We start from the raw sequence: 22,610 nt of genomic DNA, 5'->3' as shown, positions 1-22,610 counted from the left end.
CAGACGTTGATCCTCTTGGCAATATGGCTATCGCCCATGATCCCTTTGAACTGCCAAAGCTACGTTCTTCGTTTATCCTCGATGTAAGTATCGACAGAACATTTTGTGGTTCACGCGATCTGACGAGATGTATAGAACGATACAGAATTTCTAGAAAATGACAATGTTGCCGGTACGACTCCTTATTGATCATCACTACCTCATTGTCTAACGCGGGAATCTCGGTTCTCTACTACAGAGTTCTTCGATGTCAAGTTTTGTCCTTACCAACCTTTAGACGCTGCCCCTGTCTTTGCAGCCATTAGCAAAAAGCATGTTAGTCTCCCTGAGGCCAGTTCTTTCTTTCAAAACAGCCCCTCACGCTCACCTAGGTCGTTATCTGCACCCTTTCTCAAACAACTGATAGTAATCCGTGCGAAATACTCTCTGTGATAAGAGATGATGATGTAGGCGTTACAAAATGCATCATGCATGCCCTAACCAGACCGCTGACTCTGCCTAGGATGAGGCCTCTGCGTGCTGTTGTACTTGGACAAAGGATCCGGAAACTGGAGCTCCCTACCTTTGCATTGGTGGAGTCGATGCCAAAGTCAAGATCTATGATGTTGTGAACGGAAAACTATACAGGGTAATATGCCTTACCAGAAGAATGTTGTACCATGGCAATTGCTGACTTTTGTTTGACCAAAGTGCCTCACTGGCCACGGAGGTGTTCGTTCATCCACCCAACCCGTATATCTCTAACTCAGAAACTTATGCGAAGCAGGATGTCAACGATTTAGCAACTTCGCCTGCAGATCCCTCTATCATTGCCTCTGCATCAGGTGATACCAGTATTCGTGTCTGGAGTCTTGACCCAGTGCATGCTAACCGCCCATGCTTGGTAATCCTCTCTGGTGAAGGTCATTCATGGGATCTGCTCAGCTTGGTAAGTCCTCTGTACACTTGATTAAATGTGACGACAAGAACTAACAGTGTTCATCAGGCGTTCCATGATACAGGTCGGTATATTCTGTCAGCAGGCCACGATCAAATCATCAACCTGGTAAATACTACAGAACGATTAAAATATAACTCTTCTAACTAGCCAAAGTGGACGATTCCTGAACTGCCGACCGAGCCTATCCAAACCCCAGCTCGAATTCATTATCCTCACTTTTCAACGTCTGCTGTCCATAGTGGGATCATAGACTGGTAAGTTCTGCATATGTGCATGCATACCATGATTGCGTGGCTAACAGAGAAAGCGTGGCATTCTACGGCGATTGTATCCTCTCACGAGCATGCCATGACAACGTTATCTCGCTTTGGAGGATAGAAGGGTTTTCGTCCTCAAACCCACCTCCTGCGGAGAACGAGGCGCCGGTGGCTCAGACCACCATTCCAAGTAACTGCGAGGAAGCGAGTCGTCTTACGCTCTCGGCATTTGTTCCCACAGTCTCACCGGAATGCCCATCTCAATACACCACACTGCTCCAATTCGCAACTCCCAATTGCGGCCCTCAGTTCTTTATGCGTTTCAAATTGCATTTTGTACCGGATCAACACCCTGTTTTGGCTTTCTGTAACGCCGGCGGCAACGTTTTCTTCTGGGATTTCGAACGTTTGGTAGCATATCGCGAGTTTATGGAAGCTTACAAAGATCCCGGAAGGGATAAAACTAAACATCTTCCTCACCCTAGCTGGTTGAGACCTGTAAAGGCTCGCCCCAAGCAGGAAATTAGCAAAGGCCGGCATGGAGGTGGCGACAAAGATATTCCGAGTGCTTTCAAAGAGGATGCTATCAAGTTAAACGAAGAGATTCCAGACGGCTACAACGCAGAAACCCTTGAGACCTGGGCGTCTAGGTACAGTACGGGTGATCCCCACGAGCCTCTGAAGGCACATAAGACGGAGTCTTCATCGGCAACCTTTGTAGGGCGACAAACAGCATGGAGTCCCGGTGGTGAGTGGTGTGTCGTAGTGGGCAGTTCCAACCAGGCGTTGATTCTCCAGCGATGGGCCAACAAGGGCTCAACATCTAGGGCGTCTGCCTCGGCGTCCGTGCCTCCTTCTGTATCGGCGCAAAACGGCACAGCTTGAAGCTTCTAGCTTACGGTCAGAGTCCCCTTATCGGGAGACTGTTATATAGTGATAGCGAAGTATCTCCCTCGGAATCATCCGAAGGATTCAATACATTTAATGTGGCACTGTCCAGTTCGCCGCCCTCATTGACCATCCTCTCTAAATACCTTCTTGCCTCACTCTGTTCCTTTGATCTGGCTTGCTGTGCTTGCTCAGTCTGTAGCATTGAAGCTGAACTGATGGGCACTACCAGATCTGCCAGGTAAAGGGACGCCATTGCACGCAAGCGAAGATAATGTGGATTCTTCGAGTATGGTAGCTCTCGAATCAGTTCGTCCATCCTCTTCGTAACGTCCTGCATAGCAGATAGTGATTGAAGCCGTAGCTCATCTTTTCTTCGAATCAGCCTCGTTTCAGGACTGTCCGTGTCATCACTGCCGAAGTTATCGTCATGGCCGAACGATTCTTGGAAAGATTCTTCTTCAGTGTCATGTATCAGTCGTTCCAAAAGCAATACGTGCTCTGCATGTATGTTGTAAATTTCACAGCTGAACATGGCGATCCAGAAATCCACCGCAGAAACGATGTTGGGCATCTTTGAATCATACGGATGTTGTTGGATGAGTGTGTCGAAATAAGCCTTGACTTTGTTCATATTTTCTGCTCGACCCCATCTCTTGGTGGTCGGTTTTGTCTCACGGGCTTCTTCATGTTGAGCATTTTCACCTTCTCGCATGAGAATCTCAGCACCGATAGCCCAGAGATTGTGATGCCGAACATCAATAGGAAGACCAGTCGGTCGCAGTTGTAGAAGCAGGCTGTAGGTACGAGAAGCTTTCTCTATCTCTCCCTGGTCGACGAAGTGGTGACAAGATTGCAGAAGAACATCAAAGTGTCCGCTGCGCTTGCTATTCGTTGCCTTTTTCGACTTGGGACGTGCCGCTTCATCACCTTCTGTCTCTGGATCTTCATCACTTTCAGGTTCAGCTGCCGAGGTGCTGCGGCTGGGAAAACCACGGTGCGGGAAGTCACGAATATGTTGTGAAGGGTTCTCGTCTGTTTCCGAGAGACCTGCGATGGCGAACTGGGCTACTAATCCGGGAGAGTGGCTCAGAGGGTTGATGGAGCTTGCGGGGAAAGAGCTTGGAAAATCATCATCCTCTGTGAGTTCTAGTCTCTTGCGCTTGGTAGACTGACTCTGCTGAGAAAAATATGGCGGGTCTGGTAGAGTTGTCATTGTTGTGGTGAAGATGTAGATGAGTGTAACAGAGATGTTGATTTGAGGTGTTGAAAGTCTTGAATGGATGGCCCCACTATCGTAGTACAGCCAACTCTATATTATGCTTTGAGGTGAATACATAGGTGGGTGCTTAATTCATAGTACTTGCAAAGACCAAATTCAAGAAACTCGTAACCGGGACTATTCCGGCGTGCTAATCAAAGCGAGACGTTTGACGGACGACAAAAGACAAGGTATAGTCACTCGACGGGATATCAAATGTTGCCGCCCAAGTTCATCGCAAACACAAACGGATTGATCAATGCTCTCTGTTTCATTTCAATTGACCCAATCACAAAGCACAGCATACCCATCCTATATACATGACCTCCCTTGTAGTTTTACATCTGCTTTGTTTAGGTTCGGTCGAAGTAAGTCCACTGGCCAGGGACAGGCTTCTCCTCAAGGTCCTCCCAGCTGTAGCTTGTTGTCAGTATAGCTGTAATGACATTGGGATATCGCAACTTACACCTTGGTCTTCTCCATAGTCTCAACAAGCTTAAGCTCGCCCTCAGCGACCTGGATAACCTCCTCAATGAGGCCAGCTCCGATCTTCTGCTCGAGTTCATGGACTCTGTCAAGCCGGTTAGTTGAACTGTTCTGATTCCGTATCAAGCCGTCGGAGGTAAAACATACTGGTCGGCAGTCATCTGAGGCTCGTCCTCCCACTCAATCTTCTCATGGTCCTCCAGCGGCTTGCGCTCCGCCCAGGTAACCTGGTCCTCTCGTTCCTTGAGCGTTCGGATACCTTCATACTCAGAACCCTCGTCCTCCTCGCCGTTCCACTCCTCAAGTCGGATATCACCCGCCTCATGCTTTCGTCCCACCACAAAGATCTTGTCGCCAAGCTTGACGGTGTGGGCCTCACTGCCATCGACGCGGCCGCTGGCAACGCGGAACTGTGACGAGTTCTTGCTGACAAGCTCCTTGGCGCGGGCTGCCCACTCATTGTAGCCGGGGGGGACCATCTGCTCGACAAAGGACATGCGGTGCTTTGTTACGGTCTCGACGGATTGGCGGTACACGGAGGTCTCGGGGAAGTTCTGGAGTTTGCTGAGGGTCGTTCCGTAGAGGTAGAGGAGGGTCGATCTAGGCGTAGCATGAGTCCAGAGACCGGTGAGACCGGTAGGAGTACCGGCCTCCAAGTAGCGCGCAAACACACGAGCTGTTGGCCTCATCCTGGCGAGGTCAATTGCAATTACTTCGTCGTGACTTCGAGGTTGATGGAATGGTCAGAGGAAATTGAATTGACCTCATTGGACTCTAGCCCACCATTGCCGATCCAGCTTGCACGTGTGTCATCACGTGACCACAGAGTCGGATCATGGCATCACCACTCATCTTGCATGGAATAGTTCGATGTGCGCTTGCTAGGAATTAGACAATTCAAACAAGTCTGGGTAGTTCTGGTATGTGTTTCGTGATAGCCAAAGATAGATTGAGCCCGAATAGCTGCACCATTGCGTACCAGACTTGAAGCCAGGACCAAGCTCTAGTTATACATCACAAGGACCCTCTTACTGTGGATCTTGATCTAGACATGCATTTAAGTCTTTCTACACATATATATCAAAAGAAAACCCCTCAATCTTTTGTTGATTGATGTCTCAGTACCTCAGTCGAGTCAATAACTTGTATCGTCCAGACATGTAACATATAACCTTGACGCAGGAAAACTAGAAAAAAAGAAACACACAAGCTCATGTCCGCTCAGATCATGTACCCTATGAGGCTCGACTCGGCATAGTCATTCCAAGATCTTCAACGGCTTTCATGGATATCATCTCTCCGATTGCCGCCGTTTTAAGAAGATTCCTCTCGGCTCTTGCGGTAAGCGGCCTAAAGCACAATATGTCAGCCCCTTTCCATAATGAATCAAAAGGCAGAGGCGCGCCGCACTTCTTGTTCGGACTGAAGACCCTCAATGACGGGGGCGAGCTCAGTGAGAATCTCATATGCCTTCTTGTGGTACTCAATTTGAGCAGAGACAAGCTCGGCAAGGTTTCGCAGAGGCTCGGGTGTATCAAGAACCTGGCACAGTTAGCATCCTGACGGTTGATATTCTGTTTCGATTTCGAACTCACATTCTTCATAACACCAACAGCCTCCTCGGTCTGGGTGACGAACTCGTCCTCGGCCTTCTCAACTTCTTCCTGGGCCTCAGGGCTCAACTCTGGCTCCTCGTGAGCCTGGTCGCCCTGGTGGCCGCCAATGCGGAAAGTGGTGCCCTTTGCATGAGCTTTGACAGCATCCAGAGAGAGACGAGAGTTCTCAACGTTCTTGCGGGCGCGAGTAGCAAAGTTCAAGTTAGTGTTGAGAGTGGTGTTCCAACCAGCGAGGAATCTGCTCTGAATCGCAGCGTCCTGGGCAAGACGGGCCTCGCCAACACGCTCGCTAGCAAGCGCATACTTCTCCAGGGCTGTCGCAAGGGGGTCTTCGCCAGCACCGGTGTGGTGCTGGTGAAGCAGCTGGCTGCTAGACAGACTGGCACGGGCGACAGCATGGCTGAAAGTCTTGGGCTGGGGCTTGGCAGCAGGAGGAGCGACGAGAGCGGCCTGGGCTTCGGCGGGAGAGGTGGCGGTGGAAAGAAGGCTGACCTTTTCGCTGACGGTGCGGCCAAGATCCTGGAAGGTCTCCTTGATGTTAGGGGGGTAGTCGTAGGCCTCGTTGGAGTATTGCGAGCTATAATTCCTTATCAGAACACTGACTTCTGACATGTGAAGGCACAAGTCAGTATTGTAAGACTCACGTCACAGCAAGCATCTTCTGGTGAGCTTGCTTGAGAGCATCGACACGCTTCTCAAGGTCGATGTAGTCGGGAGGGAGCTGGGTCTGTAGGCCACATGTCAGAACGATGGTTGCGCGATAGAGTGCGAAAAGCTTCAACCCACCTTGTCCTCGGTCTGGCCGAACTGCTCCTTGGTGTACTGGAAAGTGCGCGACGCAAAGGGGGTGACAGAGGCCCCGAAGTTGCTGTATTAAAAGCGGTAAGCATCATGTTGAATTGGATTACGACGAGAGCTTTGGGGGTGACATGTTGCAAGCTTGCATCGTCTGCGAGTGCAAGGGGAGCACATACGAAAGCGACTTTCCAACGTTGCCGAAGGTTCCTCCAAGGTTTCCGAAATCCATTCTGACGGTTTGGTCGGTTCGAGTAAGTGGCTTGAGGGTTCGTAGGTATGAGCTTGGTTGGAGGTTTTGTTAGGGGCAAAATGACAAGGAGGCTCTTTGCGTCAGCGTAGTTCAGGTATCCGTAGTTAATCAGGTACGGGAGATATTTGGCTGGACTGGACTCGATAGATATGAGAGCCCAGGTGAAACCCCCACCGCACCGCAGAGCACTGGCTGGACTTCTCTGTCCTCTCCTGTAGTTGGTTGGAGCTTGAGGCTTGGAACCTCCCTTCTCCAGGGGTACAACCCCACCTCATCCCCGCTCTTAAATGGTCCCTCGAAGCTTCAGGGCTCACAGCTACAAAGTGAGGGAGACCCTGGAAACCATCAAGACCACTGGACGCTCTTCAGTTGGACGCCATGAAAAGGTAACATCTTGGTACCTACTTTAAGGGGCCTGTCTGTCTTAAGACCAAAATCCCTTCCCATACCAGTGACGTACCAGATATGTATTCTATTGCGGTTGGCAACAATTTCGCCCGCCATGTGACAATTGCTGGTTCTAAACCTCCAGTTTTAATAGATCATAGTTTAAATTGGCATCGATCAAGTAGATCTAAGGAAACGTTGTTCAAGCCAGTTTTTGTACTTTTTCTCTATCTATATCTCTAACATTTATTCCAAGATGTGTTTATTATCTGCCCAAGACGGCTCTACTCCCCTGCACACGGATTCGTAATCCTGCAAAATAGGACTCTCCATATCCAAACTAGGCGTTGTCCAAAACATTGTCCAGTTGCAGTCTGACAATTTCTTGGTTCCTAAAGATCGCTCAAAATACCACTTATTGACTGGATTGTCCTTTCGGCTTCGCCAAGATACACCTTCGGGAAGACAGCCTCGCACCATTGCGTTGAACACAATATCAGCGCAACCACCGCTCCCTTGGCTCTTCCTCAACACAGCGAACTTATCCAGGTAAGGGACGTAGCGGCCTTGCTCATATGCGGTCTGATCGTCCAGACCTTTGGGCTTCTCCCAAGTCAAAATAGCTCCGCCTTCATATTCTCCGGCGATGATAACACCAGCAAGGTTTTCGTTCACTCTGTTGAGATAGTCGTCAACGTCCAGTTTTCTGCCAAATGAGTCCTCAATCAAATGGACCAGCCGAGGAAGATCAATGCACTTGTCGGTCAATCGCAAGCGAGGGCCCCCAGGCTGAGGTGGGCGCCATGGATTCTCGCGGGGATGTGGGAATACTCGAAGGGGCATGCCCTTTTTGAGAAGAGTTGAGCCCACGGATACCCCTACCGTCTGCTCCTTACCAGAATTGGTTGGAGCGCGCGCCATAGGTAGAGAGGATGAGAATACCGGTTTGTTAGTAAGAAGATTGTGCAATAATGGATTCTTCTTGCGCCGGGTCGTAACCATGCCGCTAATCCCGAATTCAGAATTCGATCCTGCCAGCTCGGAGGACTTGGATGAGATCTCAGTAAGATTGGCAGCGGCATTAGGCGTCGTGATGAGAGCTGATGCTGTATGCGGCAGCATGGCTAATGCATCTTTAGCTAAAGCTAAATTTGAAGCATGAGCGGTCGTCGAGGCGCGAATGTTCTTGTCATCAACAAGCGGTGATCCGTCTGGTCCCATAAGCTCTTTCAATATCGGCTCATATTCCTGTTGTAGGTTGATGAACCGGTGAGCTGCCCCAGGTCGTCCAGTCATTGGTGTTGCTCCGAGAGGATCAAGGAGGATGATTCTCTCTACGAGAGCCATGGGTTCGGAAGGGGAACTGTCTGCCTCGCTAGAATTGTTGAATTGCAAGCCCGCAAAGTATCTGGTAAGTGCCAACACGATTTGATTCGAATCAACCGGTTGAGGTGGCCGGGTGACATCACGAGTGACAACTGAAGGGATGACGGGTAACATCCGGTGGTGTAGAATGCGGTCGAGAAAGCGAGGATCTTCAACTCTTATGTCAACGGGCGTTGGCTCCTGTGGTGTGCTTTCTTGCATAGATGACTCGTCACACACAAATGCATTGGTGACAGCGCGAGCTCCATGATCTTGGAAACGATCGATAGCCTCACAAAGCCGGAAAGTCTGATCCTGATAAGTCGTTCGCGATGCATCGATGCCACAGTCAATGACAACCACGCTCAAGAGACCAAGTTTGCGCAATTGAGAGAGGGTGTTCGCCACGCCATCAAGAGTCTCGGCATCAATCTCCTGGGGAGCGCGAAGCTTCATGATGGCAACATGTGGAGGCTTCGGTGTTTCGGGCGCTGTTTCTTGCTGAAGGTCACCTTGAACAAATAGAGGTGAATCGGCTAGAGACTTTGGGTTCTTGCCAGTCTTGCCGGCATATTTCTGTAGGTAGCCTTTGGCATCGCGCTTGGTCGCTGAAACCTCCAGAACCGATACGATAAAGTCCTGCATGTAAGTTAGATGGATGAGCGATGCAATACCAGCGACCAGCTTGGCCAACATACCCTATCAATAGCCTTCTTTTTGGCGATTGCCGTAGAAGCTGCCGACATGCGGCGGGCAGCACCTGGGGAGAGACATGCTGGCGACGAGCTTTTATTGCCGTGCTGTGAAGCAAACCCGCGATACCGAGATCGGAAGGAGTTGGTGACGTTATGCGAAGATGCTGCGAGGTGCGATTCTGTAGCTGGCGCACAATGACCGCACCTTGGCGCTTGCTTCAGTATGCGAGGCCAGCTCATGATGGCACAAGATATGTGTTGATCAAGACGACTTTACTTTTTACTTGTGTCTGACCACAGTGGAGATATGAGTTGGAATAGAGGAGCTTTGGCTGGCACCACCTCCCCCGGATGACCTATAATTATGCTGAATTGAGAGCGGCCGTAGGGGGAGAGAATCGATGTTAACTGCAGAGCATCGCTGGATGACTCCTCAGAAAAGAGGAATATGCAGGTGCAGTTGAAAGTGTAACTCCCGTGAGTCAAACTCAGCAGAGGAGAACTGGGCCTGGGACTTTTATCAGATCAAATAGCTGCCCACTCCGGGTAGTGGAGGTTAACAACTTTTTTTGGAGACAGTGCCATGTGTGCGATAAGCTGATAAGCCCCAGATTCGATCCCGCCGATGTCGCTAAGAGGATCCGAGTATCCATCCATGTTAGTGATGACGATGGATACCGTCGGCACTTGTTAGCTGCTAAACTGCAAGCTCTAGCCAGATGCACTTCTCTGAGAATTAAGAGGTCGACTTTACAGTCTATAATACTTTACTCTAATGGATCACAAGTCTGTTGTCTACTTACTAAGAGGTAGCCATGATTGCTAGGTGTTAGGAACTCCATCCTTCAAGGGACCCTCAAGTCTAGTCCCCATGTAGATGGAGGTAGTCAAACCAACAACATCTCAACACGGTAGCTGCGTCATATAATATCACTCAATTTGTCACAGATTATCAAATACTGAGGAACTGGCAATTACTGGCAACCGTTTTTGGAGCCATATTTCGAGAATTCTGGTAAACTCTTCTGACGGACATCATGGCTTACAAACCCAAGTACATGCTGAGTTATGAAGACTCAGCGCCACTCATGCAAAGGTTCCAAGATTGATGATAGCTTCTCTCTCTAACGTTATATCTCCGTGTTACACCCACTCAGTCTCCATTGCCCCCATTACCCCCACCCAACTGTGGTCTCGTCGGCGACTAAACTCCGTATATCTTTCCTATAAAACACTTGTAGACGCTCCTTATTGACACAAGAGAAAGCCTACTTACTCAAACTACAGTTTCTGGTTCAAGTATCAACAACTCCAAGTCCTAACCCTCTCAATCCGCTCTATCATCATGGCTCCTACGTTGTTATGGATCGGCCTTGGAAATATGGGGAGGGTACGTTCCAATCGATTCACTCAGAGGCCCTATGACAATATGGCTAACAACAACAGGGCATGAGCAAGAATATCGTCGAGAAGGGTAATATGGATGGGCCCCTCCTTCTGTACAACCGATCGACCAAGAGGACAACAGACTTCAGTGCTACCCTCCCTGCCGGCAAGACCGAAGTCATCGAGTCACTTGCCGATGGTGTCGCAAGAGCAGACATCATCTTCTCTTGTATTGCAAACGATGAGGCTGTGCAAGAGACTTATAAGACAATGCTTGAGAGTGATGTCAAGGGCAAGCTCTTCATTGAGAGTTCAACCATCCACCCGGAGACAACCGAAGCCATTGCGAAAATTGTTACGGACAAGGGAGCTGAGTTCGTTGCTGCACCTGTGTTTGGTGCTCCTCAGATGGCCGACGCTGGTCAGCTTGTTGGAGTGCTCGCTGGACCTGCCGCCAGCGTCACAAAGGCAAAGGCATGGTTCAAGGGCGTCACCTCCAAGGCCGATATTGACCTTTCGGACCAGCCATACAGCAAGGCTTTGACTCTCAAGGTCCTCGGAAACACCTTTATCTTGAACATGGCGGAGCAGCTCGCCGAGGCTCATGTTGCGGCAGAAAAGACAGGGCTGGGTACTGAGGCTATCCATCAATTCGTTCAGTCGGTTTTCGGAGGACCTTATGCCGCTTATAGCGAACGCATGCTAACAGGCGATTACTACAAGCGAGAGGAGCCCCTCTTTGCCGTAGAGCTGGCAAGAAAGGATGCGCGTCATGCAATGAATCTGGCTAAATCTGCTGGCGTTCAATTGCGGAATGTTGAAGCTGCGGACGCGCATTTGGCGATGGCCTATGACCATATTGGTTCATCTGCCGACATGGCTGGTATATATGGAGCTGTTCGTAAAGAGTCCGGTCTCAAGTATGAGAACGATGCCTAGATAGATATATTGGGATGTTTCGTCAACAAACTACAGTAGAAGAACGTGACGCTTATCGCTGGATTTATAGTAAAAAGGTTCCATTAACACCAAAACCAATCTGAACATAAACCAACAACCACATCCTTCCATGTAATGAAAGAGTCACAATATTACAATGGCTCGTATGTAGGAGTAGAGATAACATTCACATCGCAGATTAAACTGGCTAATACTGAGCATTTTGCTAGGATGCCCATCATTGATAACTTTCACTTTACTGGTCTAGGGTAAGTGTTTGGCCGATACCGCTGACTCAGCATGGAGCCTCCTGTCGCAGTTCAGTGATGCAACCAATCCAAGAACAAGCTCACCATCATCGACGACATCAACCTCGAGAAAGCTCCTTATCCGAAAACCAAGCTCAACTACTACCCGAACGCATCTACACGAAGCTCCTGCCGGCGGGATAATACTCGAATAAAATCGCGATCATGGCTCAAGGGTATACAACGACTTCCTCTTCAGAACGACGCGTGGAAGACCTAACAGCATCGTAGATACGCCGTTTTCATCGGCCTCGCTGTCGTCGGCGCCCTGTGCGTTGCCTCGTGGTTCCTTGCTCCCAAGGGTGAAAACCAAGTGTCAGTAAACCCTTCCCCGCCGATGCGATTCCTCCCTGGCCGGTCGCGATGTAGCATAGCTGACATGTACCCTCACAGACTCTGGCGATCCTCTACTATCCTAGCCATCGTTTGCTGCTATCTCATGTGGGCTATCACGTTCCTCGCCCAACTCCATCCCCTTATTGCGCCCAGAAAAAGCGGCATCCGCGAAGAGTACCTCGATTAGACGCCTACCTATAATATGCATTGGGGAAGAGGTGGAACGAAGGGAGGGACTGTCATGAGGATGCGCTTGTAATTTTAAATGCCCGTCTTCTTAACACTCATACTGTTATTGCTGTTTTGTTACATACGGAGTTGGAATGTCTGATATACCAAGCCAAAGATGCGCTCTGCATATAAACATTTCTCTTTTCGAGTTCTAGCGTGATTACTTTGCTGCCTGTTTAAAGTGGTTGAACCTATCCAACAGCGAGACGACCTGCCCATTCCCTTGCATACATCAACAATGCCCATAGCGCTTTACCATCAGCTGCCACACCGCTTTCGCCTATTGAGTCAACGTCCGCAAGACCAGCAGCAAGCAAAACCGCTCGACCGACAACCCAGCGCGATGCTGCTCCTGCGATGGCGAGAAAGCATGCTGTTACATATCCGCAATCGAGAAGGATGCGGAGAGCTTCGACATTGTTGGCCACGACAGCCCAACCAAGGGAACGAGCTGAGGCAGGGACGTCATAGTCCCAAATCACCATCAGTATGGGGAAAAGCTTGGTAGATGACGAGACCAAAAGAGCTGTAGACACTGAGTTTGGCCTTGTGTACTGAGGCAGGATGCCCAGAAGATTGAGAGGTGAGAATGCAGACGATGTGAGGAAGCGTATGCTCACATGGAACGCTGCTGTAGAGAGGGCGCAAAAGACGACTGTAACAGAAGAGTTAGTTAATAGATCTTGTGAGTGACCTTGGGGCTATCATCTTACGGAAGAAGAGGTATTGAAGAACAATTGGTTGTTGTGCCAGTCTGCCCAGATTACTTGCCCCTGGCAGGGCGTCAGGTACTGTCTGCTTTTCTAGTCGTGCCCACGTCAAGTAAACATCAAAGAGAAGTAGTAGAATACCAAGACGAATGATAGAAGGCTAAGAAGTTGTCAGTGCGAATTCTACACGGCTCATATTTGCTCATCATAACTTACATCTAGACGATCATCGTCACGCATGAGGGTGTTATACAACAAATGCCGATAGACCTATGAAATGATCAGAAGCTGCAACATCATACAGATGACAAGAAGAAACTTACCTGAGGTTTTATAAGAACCAGGTCTATGAATAAGACGACAAAGTCATGCTCAACATACTTGTCGCAGAAGGAGCCGCAGTTGCGACAGACAGTAAGTCGAATATTGTGTCCACTCGCCTTATCCCCTGCACCAGAATATGCCGTCCAAAGCGTCTTAACGGGATGTCTGCATTCGATACAGATGGGCATCTTGAATGCAGCTGGTTTGAAGGGGTTTACAAAACCTGGCTTGCTATAATGAGATTTGTTGCTGGCGTAGTTTGGCTAATATCATGGCCAGGGATACTGAGTTAGACAAGTACTAAAAAGAGCCACGCATTTCAACATGACCGGGAATGATGTGGGGATAAGAACCAAGTCCGTCATGCACCAATCAAGGGTCAAAATGCATCGAACAGAAGAACTACAGCAGACTCACATAGCTCTCTGTCTCGACCATAACAAATACTTGTTTACTTCAGTTGCTTAATTTCAATTCATTGTAATATATTTGTGAAGTTTCTTTCCTTACAGTTGATGTTGATAAAGCATCTTGATTCTGCTCATTGTCTGATTGATGCTCTCCGATATGCCATAAAATTGTACTTGGGCTTAGTATGTTCAGATTGTAACCCCGATTTCATCCAAAAACCTCTCAAACGCTCCTCGATTTTTGCTATGATTTATGCATATATCCTGAAGTATCGCAAATGCCACCTAACGCCTTGCAGCTTGAAACCAGTTGCAACATGCAGTTCTCCACGACTAACGCCTCCCCGTCCTCGTCCCAGCCGCAAGGCTTTCTACCTGATCTCTCCCAAAGAACCCTGAGCTCAAGTGGTGCGGCTCGGAGTCTAATCGTCCTTACCGCCTTTGACTGCCACCCTTCCCCGGATGCCTCCTTCATAATCACTCCGACCACTGCTCGTGATCTGTAGGGACTCCAGCAGGCCGGACGGGGCTCCTGCTGATGGCCCTCCATCATCACTACCAGTGTCAGTCAACTCTATAAGATCACCGTTCCGTTCAGGCCTTCCCTCGGGCATTCCACGTATTCGTTCCAGTTGCGAGCTTGGTTTGCGCGAAAGAGCGCCTCTTAGCCAAGTTTCTACCGCAGCAGCCGCCTTGTCTAACCCGTTGCCCTGTTGCGTGGAGGTAGAATCTTGGCCCTCTCCGGTGGAGTTTTCTACAATGGTTGACGACTCCCCGGATTTGAAACCAAAGTGAGCTGTTTCTGAGCCCATTATAGACATGGAGGGAATGCCTTCCAGTGTTAGACCAGGCAAATGCTTCTTGGTCCACGTATTAAGATAGTCTTTGTCTGGCCCTGGGGCTCGTGTCCCCATGCCCATTGAACCAACACCTCCGGGTCGACGCATCCAGGCAGGCAAAGACTCGCCGGCTTCGCTAATTGTGCCTGTGCCTCGGACTGGGCTTGACATAACGGTATTCGAAAGCTGCGGCCGATGTCCGAGAGAGCTTTGACGACGGGACGAGGTGCCCGTAGACCCAGGCGGATTGCTTGATAGATCTAGACTTTGCCGGGGCGTCGAGAGAGTTGAAATAGTCCTAATACTCTTCTTTCGGCGAGGTGGAAAGTAACCCATAGCATTCCGTGCGACTCGTGCGATCTCTACTGGTTGTGAGAATGAGTCGATTTTGACCCATCGTACGTGTGTCCATGGTCTGTCTTCTTCGACTGACTGGGTTGCCGATGGTGTTCCGTTAGTTGGTCGACTGCTGAAGAAGTCATCGTGGACTGCCGGTGCGCTCTCTTCCGCAGCAGGGGTTGGAGCAAGCAGATCAACACCATGCGCATTGTGCCATGATGGTGGATCACAAGGTCGCCCACGAATATCGCAAGCATCGACTGGAATCGTCAAATATTTGCGCACCTGTACGCTGTCCCGCGTCCAGAGCCCATTGGCCTTTCTGAATGCATCTTCGCGGCACTGGTATCTCAGAATCAAGCCCGCATAAGTGTCGCTGGGCTCGACTTTGTGAATGTAGACCAAATACTCCTCAGGCTGAGACTGTTCGGGTGCAGATTCGTCGGAGTTGCGGCGTTTGTGTTTCCCACTGACATCTAGTCCTCCGTTAACACCATCGTGGCTTTCTAACACCATGGCCCTCTTCGCAGCTTTCAAAGCAGCTTCGCGCTCTTCCCGAGATCCAGCGCCCACGTCATTTAGATTTGGCTCCTTGGGAGGCGCGGGACCCCACGCACCACCTGTCTTCTTCGAGCTACCGCTACTGGAGAAGTCCCTGCCCCATGTCCCAGGTCGAGATCCTGCTCGATTATGGGATTGGCTCCTCCTGGCTGCGCCATTGTCGCCCGATATGAGAGAGGACGTAAACCCCTGAATGGAAGCCCAGCTCGACGTCAACGAGTCGTTTAAGAAATTGGAGAGGTTCGCTGCGCTATTGGTACGGTGTGGTACGGCAGTCCCTCGATCTTGGGGAAGAGGGCTCGCAGAACGGCTGTTATCAGGACTCAAGGCTGACAAGAGACCATAACTTCGTGCAGGTGAAGCAGAGGTTGTAGTATCGTGTACATTGAGGTTACGGCCACGGCGGGAGCGGCTGGCTTCGCGGGACGTAGCGGTATCACTGTCATCATCGAGTGTGCTAGCAAGGCGTCGATTTCGAGGGCGAACAGAGGCGGAGTCTGAAGCATAGTTGGCAGGTGCGAGTGCCGATGAGGACCGATGCGGCGAGGGCCGCGCAGAGCGGTCGGTCATGATATGTCAACTCGACAACGATATATTCGAGGTGTATCGGTGCGACTCTGCACAAGTGCGTGGCACTCAAGGCACGGCGACTAAGGTCGTAGTCGAAGTCATTCAGTATGCATCAAGAAGACGGTAAGGGTTCGAGGGGCGAGATAGCCAGGCGGAGATAGAGAGAGGATTAGGAGGGTCCTGTCAAGGATCCCCGATCGCTAGCGGAGGCGATGAGTAAGATGGAACAGGGTCCAATGCACTCGAGTATTAACCAGGTTTTTGAATCTGCTTCTAGCCTTCACTGATATCAAGAAGACAGGAACTCGAGCTGTTGTAATATGCGCTACGTTTCTTCGTGGGATGTGATAGAGGTGGTCGTTCTTGGGACAAGGTTGCTTCGGTGGGCCTAGAGCCAGCGGAAAGCTAGGTAACTTCCATACCTTAGTGAGAGTGGATGGGTCCAATTGTATGTGCAGCAGGGGGCACTCGTCAGTACCCCAGGGACTCATTACCTAAAGTGTACTTGGCATCAGACCGCGAGCATAAAGGACAAAATAGTTTAATCACTTCTTGTGAGTTTAAACCAGCCCCCTAAGCCATTTCCTTTCCTTACTTGACAGCTTAGAGAACAACCTTTCTGATACCCACTACTAAGCTTGGGTACCTTGGAGATACTTTGTCCAAGAGCTTTGCTGTAGATTGCTTGGTGCTTAAATGATGCAACCGGCCGAGACTCAATCAACCCAACTTGAACTGTAAATCCATTCCAGAGCAAAGAATGCAATTTGCGGCCAATAAAGACGCGTGCTTGTGTTCTACCGACAGAGGGATCCGAGATTAAAAAGCCACTGGACAGTACCTACTCACGTTAAATGCTTTCCAAGATAATCAGATCTTATGCACAGCCCTGGTAAAACCCTGAGTACTATTTCCGGAAGTCAAAATATTCGGGGACATGATAGGACACAGTAATCGCATTCTACCTTGCGATATAGTCTTGGTGCCTCGAGATTACTATTCCTCGAGATAGGAGTGATAATGTACACGAATACTCCATCCCTTTGAACTTGTTAATAAATTTAGCTGGGGACAATGGAGTAGGCCGCGTGGAGAGGAATGACCCACGTCCATCTTTGGATGCTTCAGATTGGAAGAAACACTAAACCTAGCGTCACAGAATTAAGTCGTTCCACTAGACTGTACTGTACGTAGCCTCAAACCCCTGAGAGTCCCCTGAAAACCCTACCCGGATTTCCAGAAGGTGTTAATGCTGTCCCACATGGACCCCTCCAGCTTTCAAGTTACGGACACATGAGTTGTTATACCCATTCGAGTCTTTTTGCACGAGCTTTAGGCTTGTTCAGCCAGAAATGGATTGCTAGTATTTCAATTATGATGTATATATCTTGGTCTGCCACATTGCCACTTCATGACCTGAACCATACTCTGTAGAACTGGCGTTATTACCGCCATCGTCATACCTTCATTGCTGTCAATTGTCCTACATGCTCCCCGTCACTTTCTGATGAGGATCAATTCGACAGGGGGCACTGAGGTTGTACTATTCATGCCAGGTCTAGAGGCATCTTGGGCCATGTACAATCAATTGCTAAGCCACCTGAGTTCACTATCAAGTTGCAGCTGGTCAAGTACGTGGGGTTTGGTATATAGCTCCAGGTCACGATAGCAGCACTTATTGTGTTATATCCGACTATCCTGTTCAGCCCAATGGCATGTCGAGATTAATATGATTGGGATCTGTACCGTTGATACCGAAGAATTGAAACCTGGAGAATCAGTAAGGAGTATGTTAATAGGGCATGTCAAGACACTTACCAGTCCTCTACGTTGAGTGTTGTTGGAACAGCTTGACCTGGTCCTGATGCGGTACTCCAGCTATCTGGGCTCTGCCCCTCCGGTAAGTTAGGGTCGAGGTTAGGTTGTTGCCACATGTTTCCGTGACTCTGAAAGCCTTGAGGCATCATTCCATTCCCGCGGTGTTGAAATTGTCCCGCTTGTGGGTTGTGCATCCCACTTTGTCCGTTACCCGATGGCATTGAACCCATGTTGTTGTGGTCAAGATTGGAATGTGTTTGTGTCGGCGACAGGTTTGGGAAGGCTGGCATAGAAGCGCTATCAGGAAACAACTGATCCGGTTGAAAGTTCTCCCAAAGGGATTGTGACAGGTTTGGAGAGTTCCTTGTCACCAGGTAGAGATCAGGGGGCGTTGGTGGTACAGAGAATGATGGATTGAAGGGCGTTGCTGGTCGAGTTTGTGGACGAGAGTTCGTGCCCCCCATGAAAGTATCGGCTGTAGTATGTCTACTGTTTGGAGATGTGACTGGCGGAGGTTGCATCGAGCTCATCGGTTCTGTTTTAACAGCACTCGGCGTCTGAGGCCGCGACCTCTCATAAGATTCTTGAGGCTGGGGTGTAGTGGTGCTAAAGTCGATAGCCATGTCGTCATATTTTCGTTTCGTTGCTTCAGCCTGCCGATTTTGCTGTTGTTCCAAATGTGAAAGACTTTGGCGCAGATTTCGATGTCGTTTGCCTTCAGCCCTTTGCAGTCGCTCTTCCAGTACCTTATTGCCCATGATAGACTCAAAGAGTGCATACACCATCTTACCCACGAGCCAAACTCGCGAGATTTCCTTCATGGCTGACATACAGCTCCGTAACCTGTCTTGGGTGACCTGTTGAATGGAAGGGACCGGCGACTTCATCTGATAAACATGCATGATAAGTGCTGAAAACAGACTGTATACAACGAAAGCGGGACAATACCGCAACTGATCATGCGCAGCAAGATTCTCGACGATGGAAGTTATCATGGCCGCTGCCTGAAAAGCAATGTTGCGGGAAGGGTAAGGCGAGGGATCAGGCAAGCGCGATGAGCCACCTGGTGGCATATGTGCTCGATGGAGGAGACACAAGGTCGTATAATAGTTCGAGTGCAGTAGCGCAGACCAGAAATGATGGCGAGGCATCTCCCAATAAACAATTTTCGGACAATTTTGCAGCCAGTCGGCCAAAGCCATGTCGCTATGCGTGAGATCAATCGCATTTCGTTTAAGTCCTTTGGACGCGACCGAATATTGCTGTGACAAGACCAATCCCATGATTTCGCACAGTTTGACGTACTCTAGAAAGAACTGAACATGGATCGGATCCGGTGGATAATCACTTGCTCGGTCTGCCTCATCCTCGATGAAATCGTCTTCAGTCAGCATCTCCACGTCTGCGTCGTCCAGATTGATATGGACAGGTCGACCCAAAGCAACCGCCACTGAACGATCACGAGTAAAGAGAGACCACCAGATACGCTTCCATAGCCTCTTGTCTGCTCGGCTTAATTGCGACTGTTCAACAGACCTATGCATGCCCGAACCCTGCGCAACAATGGTTGCCACGCGACTCCAGTAAAATACGTTCTTGGTGACATCTTCGGGGCCTTCCCAATACCAGCCCATGAGAAGTAATGACTGAACAATTGTCACGCGATCGTCTTCATAGTTGGCATCATACAAGGCCTTGGCACGCTTGTAGAAAGTGAGGGCGGCAGGAGTTGTCGATCCGTTGGCATCCATGAGTTGGGGATTGTTGCAAGCGCGAGTACCTGCCAGAAGGACGGACTGGAGTAGTAGCAGTGATGGAGGGTTCTTGGGGTCTCGATATTGTCGCATGAATCGGGTGCGGTTAATAACTGGCACAATAGGATGGACCCATTTGAAGTACGCATCGATGAGTTCGTCGCAGAGTGTTCTTGGGGGGAGCAAGAATGCCCCTCTCTGATGTAGAATATCTATCTCAACATTGTCAAGTTCTGTAAGTCGAGCTCGGGTACCGCGGACATTCTCAGGCAGCGGGTAATGTACAACATCCGCTGAGCCTTGACGATCGTGAACAAGCAGAGTGAGATTGGAAGATTCGCCAAGATATGCGACTCGTCCAGCTTCAGTGATAGGTGCGCGCGTAAATTTGGGTTTCATGACTATGTCAAGATAGGTTCCGTTGTCAACTTCCTCTTTACGTGCTTGAGCTTCCGTCCAAGCGGTGGGAGGAGTGCCATTGTTGGAGTGGTATACTGAAGGAGCCCTTGGCGTGAGTGATGCCGTACTTGGGGGAGCTGCAGGACGCGGCGAAGGATCTTCAGTACCATCGCCTCGATCGCTAGATGAGAGAAACGTGCTGTTAGCCATTGAAATCCAGATGCATGTGTAGGCGCATTCCCATACCTATCGGAATCCTTGTTGGTTTGGCTGCCAGAGCCTGTGGTCTTTTTGCGCTTTGGGTTTGGAATACGGCATTCGATTTGAAAGGCAACACAGTTTGTGCAAGGCACACCGAGGCTTGCTGCGTCGCATCGAACCTGTACAAATTGAGGGTTAGTAGTTGATGGTGATGAGGTCAAACCTCAATTGAGTTGCCTCCGTGGCGCATCGCTTTATGGAAAGAGGAAAATTTACCTTTCGTGCGTGACAAGTCTATTAAATCGTTAGCCAAAGCAGAGAAAATGGTATGCTTGACGAGAAACAGCAAGTATTGAGGGATGTCGCGATATTATCATGATGAAGTGGGCTGCTGCCCGCCGATGCCTCGGCTCATGCTGAGGGGGACGGGGCACTCATGGGTGTCTAGGTTCGGCAGAAGACAGCGTAACTTAGAAACTGCTTACCTCGCATGCACGCGATGCTCGTTGCCTTGTAAAAGAACAAGTTCAGCGCTTGAAACTCCAGAGTCTTCCGTCGCAAATGCAACTCACCTCCGAAAACTCACTCCGCCAGCGGATGTCGACGTCGAAGTGCTAGATGCGGGCGGACCTGGAGCCTGCGAGTCTCCTTGCTGCTGAGCTTGAGGTTGCACTTGCGGCGTGCCGCTGCCCGAGGACATATCCAAGTCCATGGCACCGGAAAGTCGGCGGTAATATATCGATGGGAAGCGAGAGTATCGAGTATCGAGAATCGTCAAAGTCGGTAGTATCGAGAGGGGAAGGACGATAGTTGAAAACGCAAGCAGTAAAAAAAAAGGCAACGTAGAATGGAAGGTAGGATAGGTCGGTGCCCAGGTTGCGATGGGCTTGCCTGCGTCCAAGTGCGGCCCAGGGCAGGTACGAGCCAGCGCGAGCCAGCGCGAGCCAGACAGGAGGAAGCACTGACACCGGGTACCTAACACAGACACAGACCGGACACACCAGAACACCACTAAGAAAGCAGGCAAGTGCTGAAGTATGTGCAGAGCCACACCAAAACGGCAGGTCTGAAGATCTTTCGATCTGGTCAAAGGAACCTAATGAAACCCCTCGGTACGATTGCCAAGTGCAGACAGCTTACCTGCCTTAAAACAGTACGAATAAGGTGTTTGTGAGACACCTTGACACTTGGATGTAAGCTCGAGTCTTGGCTTTGTTTCGCGTCAGCTAAAAACAAATAATTATGCTGAGAGCCTCAAACTGTCCAACACCAAGCAAAGACGATTTCAATTGTAAGCAGGCGGATACGTCGGTAGAAGGTTCCGCAGTGTAAGGTGAACAGGCCTATTATTGACATCCCGTCCGAGGAGTCTGACTTACTGACTGGTTTTACGCTACCCAGATGGAACAGGCCGAACTAGGTGGGTGTCGCTAGCGGCGGGAGCGGGGGACATACGCACATTAGAAAGATCTACTCCGTACCATGGAGGCCCTGGAATAGGTATTGCTCAGTGTTAGCGTTATACTCCAATATGGGTAATAGATATAAGATCCAAGCAGGTAGCTAAACTGTGAGCATGATTGTCTAACTATTCCAATCATAATACAGGCTTTGAAAGACCCAGTCGGATATCCTACTCTTGTATAGATATATGCAATGTATATCCCATCCTCATCTTCAGCAGCTGCACATAATAATAACGGGCGGGTGTATCGGGAGTCCGCGCACTCCAGATCCTCAGCAACAATAGCTCATGGGTGGCCCTGTCACCGTCGGAGATGGTGGACGTTACCTCCACTGTGGTCCCGTCTTGTCTTTCGGACAGGCGAACAAAGTACTGTAGACGATTCGGCGCTCACTTCAGTTCAAGAGGATCCACAAACGTATGGGACTTGTTCCGTGGTCCGCCTCAATTGCTGATTGATGCCGTATCAAGTTCCATCTCCGAAGAAGATGATGAGTCGATTGACTAGCTAACAAGTTTTTGAATAATAATTAGACCGTCAGACTCTGTACGAGGCCTGGCTAAGTTGGCTGCTGTTCGATGAATATTAACCCTAGCTAGCATCACCAAAGAACTGCGGCGTAGGCGCGTGACTTGGGATTTGTAGCATGTGTCCGTTTTGGAGATCAAAAGGGGGCCTCGTCGATTGACTGTTTCATGCCGCCTATTACGAGCTTGTGCATGAAATGAAATCTCATCGGATTGATCGACACCATGATCATTTCGCCTGTACCGTACGTAGTGTCATCTTGGCTCATGACATGTGAATGCCTTGAGGCGTGATGGCGGCGGTCCAAATCCCCAATTGAGTTTGGTCCATCATTTAACAAAACATGTCGCATGTTAAAAGCTGGGGAAGTCAGACTGCGCCTCTTTGTTTAATCTGTTTGCGACAACCTTCTCAAGTATTGTACGTACAGGTAATGAAACTCATTCCTAGGTAACTTACACCTTAAATTCATCCTTCACGCTGACAGGATGCGCTCAAGCCAGGCCAAAAGGTCACACTACCTGTATGTCACACGTCACTGTGACCGT

General features: G+C 49.7%; 9 protein-coding genes across 9 annotated transcripts; 2 read left to right on the top strand and 7 right to left on the bottom strand.

The window, feature by feature from the left end:
* Window positions 1-23: 23 nt before the first annotated feature.
* On the top strand, window positions 24-2,082 carry FIESC28_04347 (uncharacterized protein; the record flags this gene model as incomplete). The annotated part of the gene is made up of 8 exons (XM_031158494.1): window positions 24-83; window positions 136-172; window positions 239-315; window positions 503-628; window positions 767-928; window positions 986-1,045; window positions 1,094-1,194; window positions 1,248-2,082. 8 exons carry the CDS (start codon window positions 24-26, stop codon window positions 2,080-2,082), a joined length of 1,458 nt encoding a protein of 485 aa, XP_031017439.1.
* Window positions 2,083-2,098: 16 nt separating this feature from the next.
* FIESC28_04346 (uncharacterized protein) lies at window positions 2,099-3,301 on the bottom strand (the record flags this gene model as incomplete). Its single annotated transcript, XM_031158493.1, has 1 exon — window positions 2,099-3,301. One exon carries the CDS (start codon window positions 3,299-3,301, stop codon window positions 2,099-2,101), a length of 1,203 nt encoding a protein of 400 aa, XP_031017438.1.
* Window positions 3,302-3,699: 398 nt separating this feature from the next.
* Window positions 3,700-4,521, bottom strand: FIESC28_04345 (uncharacterized protein; the record flags this gene model as incomplete). The annotated part of the gene is made up of 3 exons (XM_031158492.1): window positions 3,700-3,760; window positions 3,813-3,917; window positions 3,980-4,521. 3 exons carry the CDS (start codon window positions 4,519-4,521, stop codon window positions 3,700-3,702), a joined length of 708 nt encoding a protein of 235 aa, XP_031017437.1.
* Window positions 4,522-5,218: 697 nt separating this feature from the next.
* FIESC28_04344 (uncharacterized protein) lies at window positions 5,219-6,475 on the bottom strand (the record flags this gene model as incomplete). The annotated part of the gene is made up of 5 exons (XM_031158491.1): window positions 5,219-5,374; window positions 5,428-6,025; window positions 6,093-6,175; window positions 6,235-6,316; window positions 6,423-6,475. 5 exons carry the CDS (start codon window positions 6,473-6,475, stop codon window positions 5,219-5,221), a joined length of 972 nt encoding a protein of 323 aa, XP_031017436.1.
* Window positions 6,476-7,129: 654 nt separating this feature from the next.
* FIESC28_04343 (uncharacterized protein) lies at window positions 7,130-9,183 on the bottom strand (the record flags this gene model as incomplete). Its single annotated transcript, XM_031158490.1, has 2 exons — window positions 7,130-8,887; window positions 8,947-9,183. 2 exons carry the CDS (start codon window positions 9,181-9,183, stop codon window positions 7,130-7,132), a joined length of 1,995 nt encoding a protein of 664 aa, XP_031017435.1.
* A 1,105-nt stretch (window positions 9,184-10,288) lies between these two features.
* On the top strand, window positions 10,289-12,099 carry FIESC28_04342 (uncharacterized protein; the record flags this gene model as incomplete). Its single annotated transcript, XM_031158489.1, has 4 exons — window positions 10,289-10,333; window positions 10,390-11,249; window positions 11,499-11,537; window positions 11,808-12,099. 4 exons carry the CDS (start codon window positions 10,289-10,291, stop codon window positions 12,097-12,099), a joined length of 1,236 nt encoding a protein of 411 aa, XP_031017434.1.
* Window positions 12,100-12,334: 235 nt separating this feature from the next.
* On the bottom strand, window positions 12,335-13,365 carry FIESC28_04341 (uncharacterized protein; the record flags this gene model as incomplete). Its single annotated transcript, XM_031158488.1, has 4 exons — window positions 12,335-12,798; window positions 12,857-13,013; window positions 13,070-13,123; window positions 13,177-13,365. The coding sequence occupies 4 exons, from the start codon at window positions 13,363-13,365 to the stop codon at window positions 12,335-12,337; spliced, it is 864 nt and encodes a 287-aa protein (XP_031017433.1).
* Window positions 13,366-14,009: 644 nt separating this feature from the next.
* Window positions 14,010-15,896, bottom strand: FIESC28_04340 (uncharacterized protein; the record flags this gene model as incomplete). Its single annotated transcript, XM_031158487.1, has 1 exon — window positions 14,010-15,896. The coding sequence occupies one exon, from the start codon at window positions 15,894-15,896 to the stop codon at window positions 14,010-14,012; it is 1,887 nt and encodes a 628-aa protein (XP_031017432.1).
* Window positions 15,897-17,598: 1,702 nt separating this feature from the next.
* FIESC28_04339 (uncharacterized protein) lies at window positions 17,599-20,780 on the bottom strand (the record flags this gene model as incomplete). Its single annotated transcript, XM_031158486.1, has 4 exons — window positions 17,599-17,665; window positions 17,715-20,066; window positions 20,114-20,247; window positions 20,655-20,780. 4 exons carry the CDS (start codon window positions 20,778-20,780, stop codon window positions 17,599-17,601), a joined length of 2,679 nt encoding a protein of 892 aa, XP_031017431.1.
* Between the last annotated feature and the right edge of the window lie 1,830 nt (window positions 20,781-22,610).

The sequence above is a fragment of the Fusarium coffeatum genome (genome assembly GCF_003316985.1).
Source record: "Fusarium coffeatum strain FIESC_28 chromosome Unknown BRIP53273_contig_88, whole genome shotgun sequence".
NCBI classification, from domain to species: Eukaryota; Fungi; Ascomycota; class Sordariomycetes; order Hypocreales; family Nectriaceae; genus Fusarium; species Fusarium coffeatum.
Note: the sequence above shows the minus strand (reverse complement) of the source record. Positions and strands in the feature narration are given on the sequence as shown.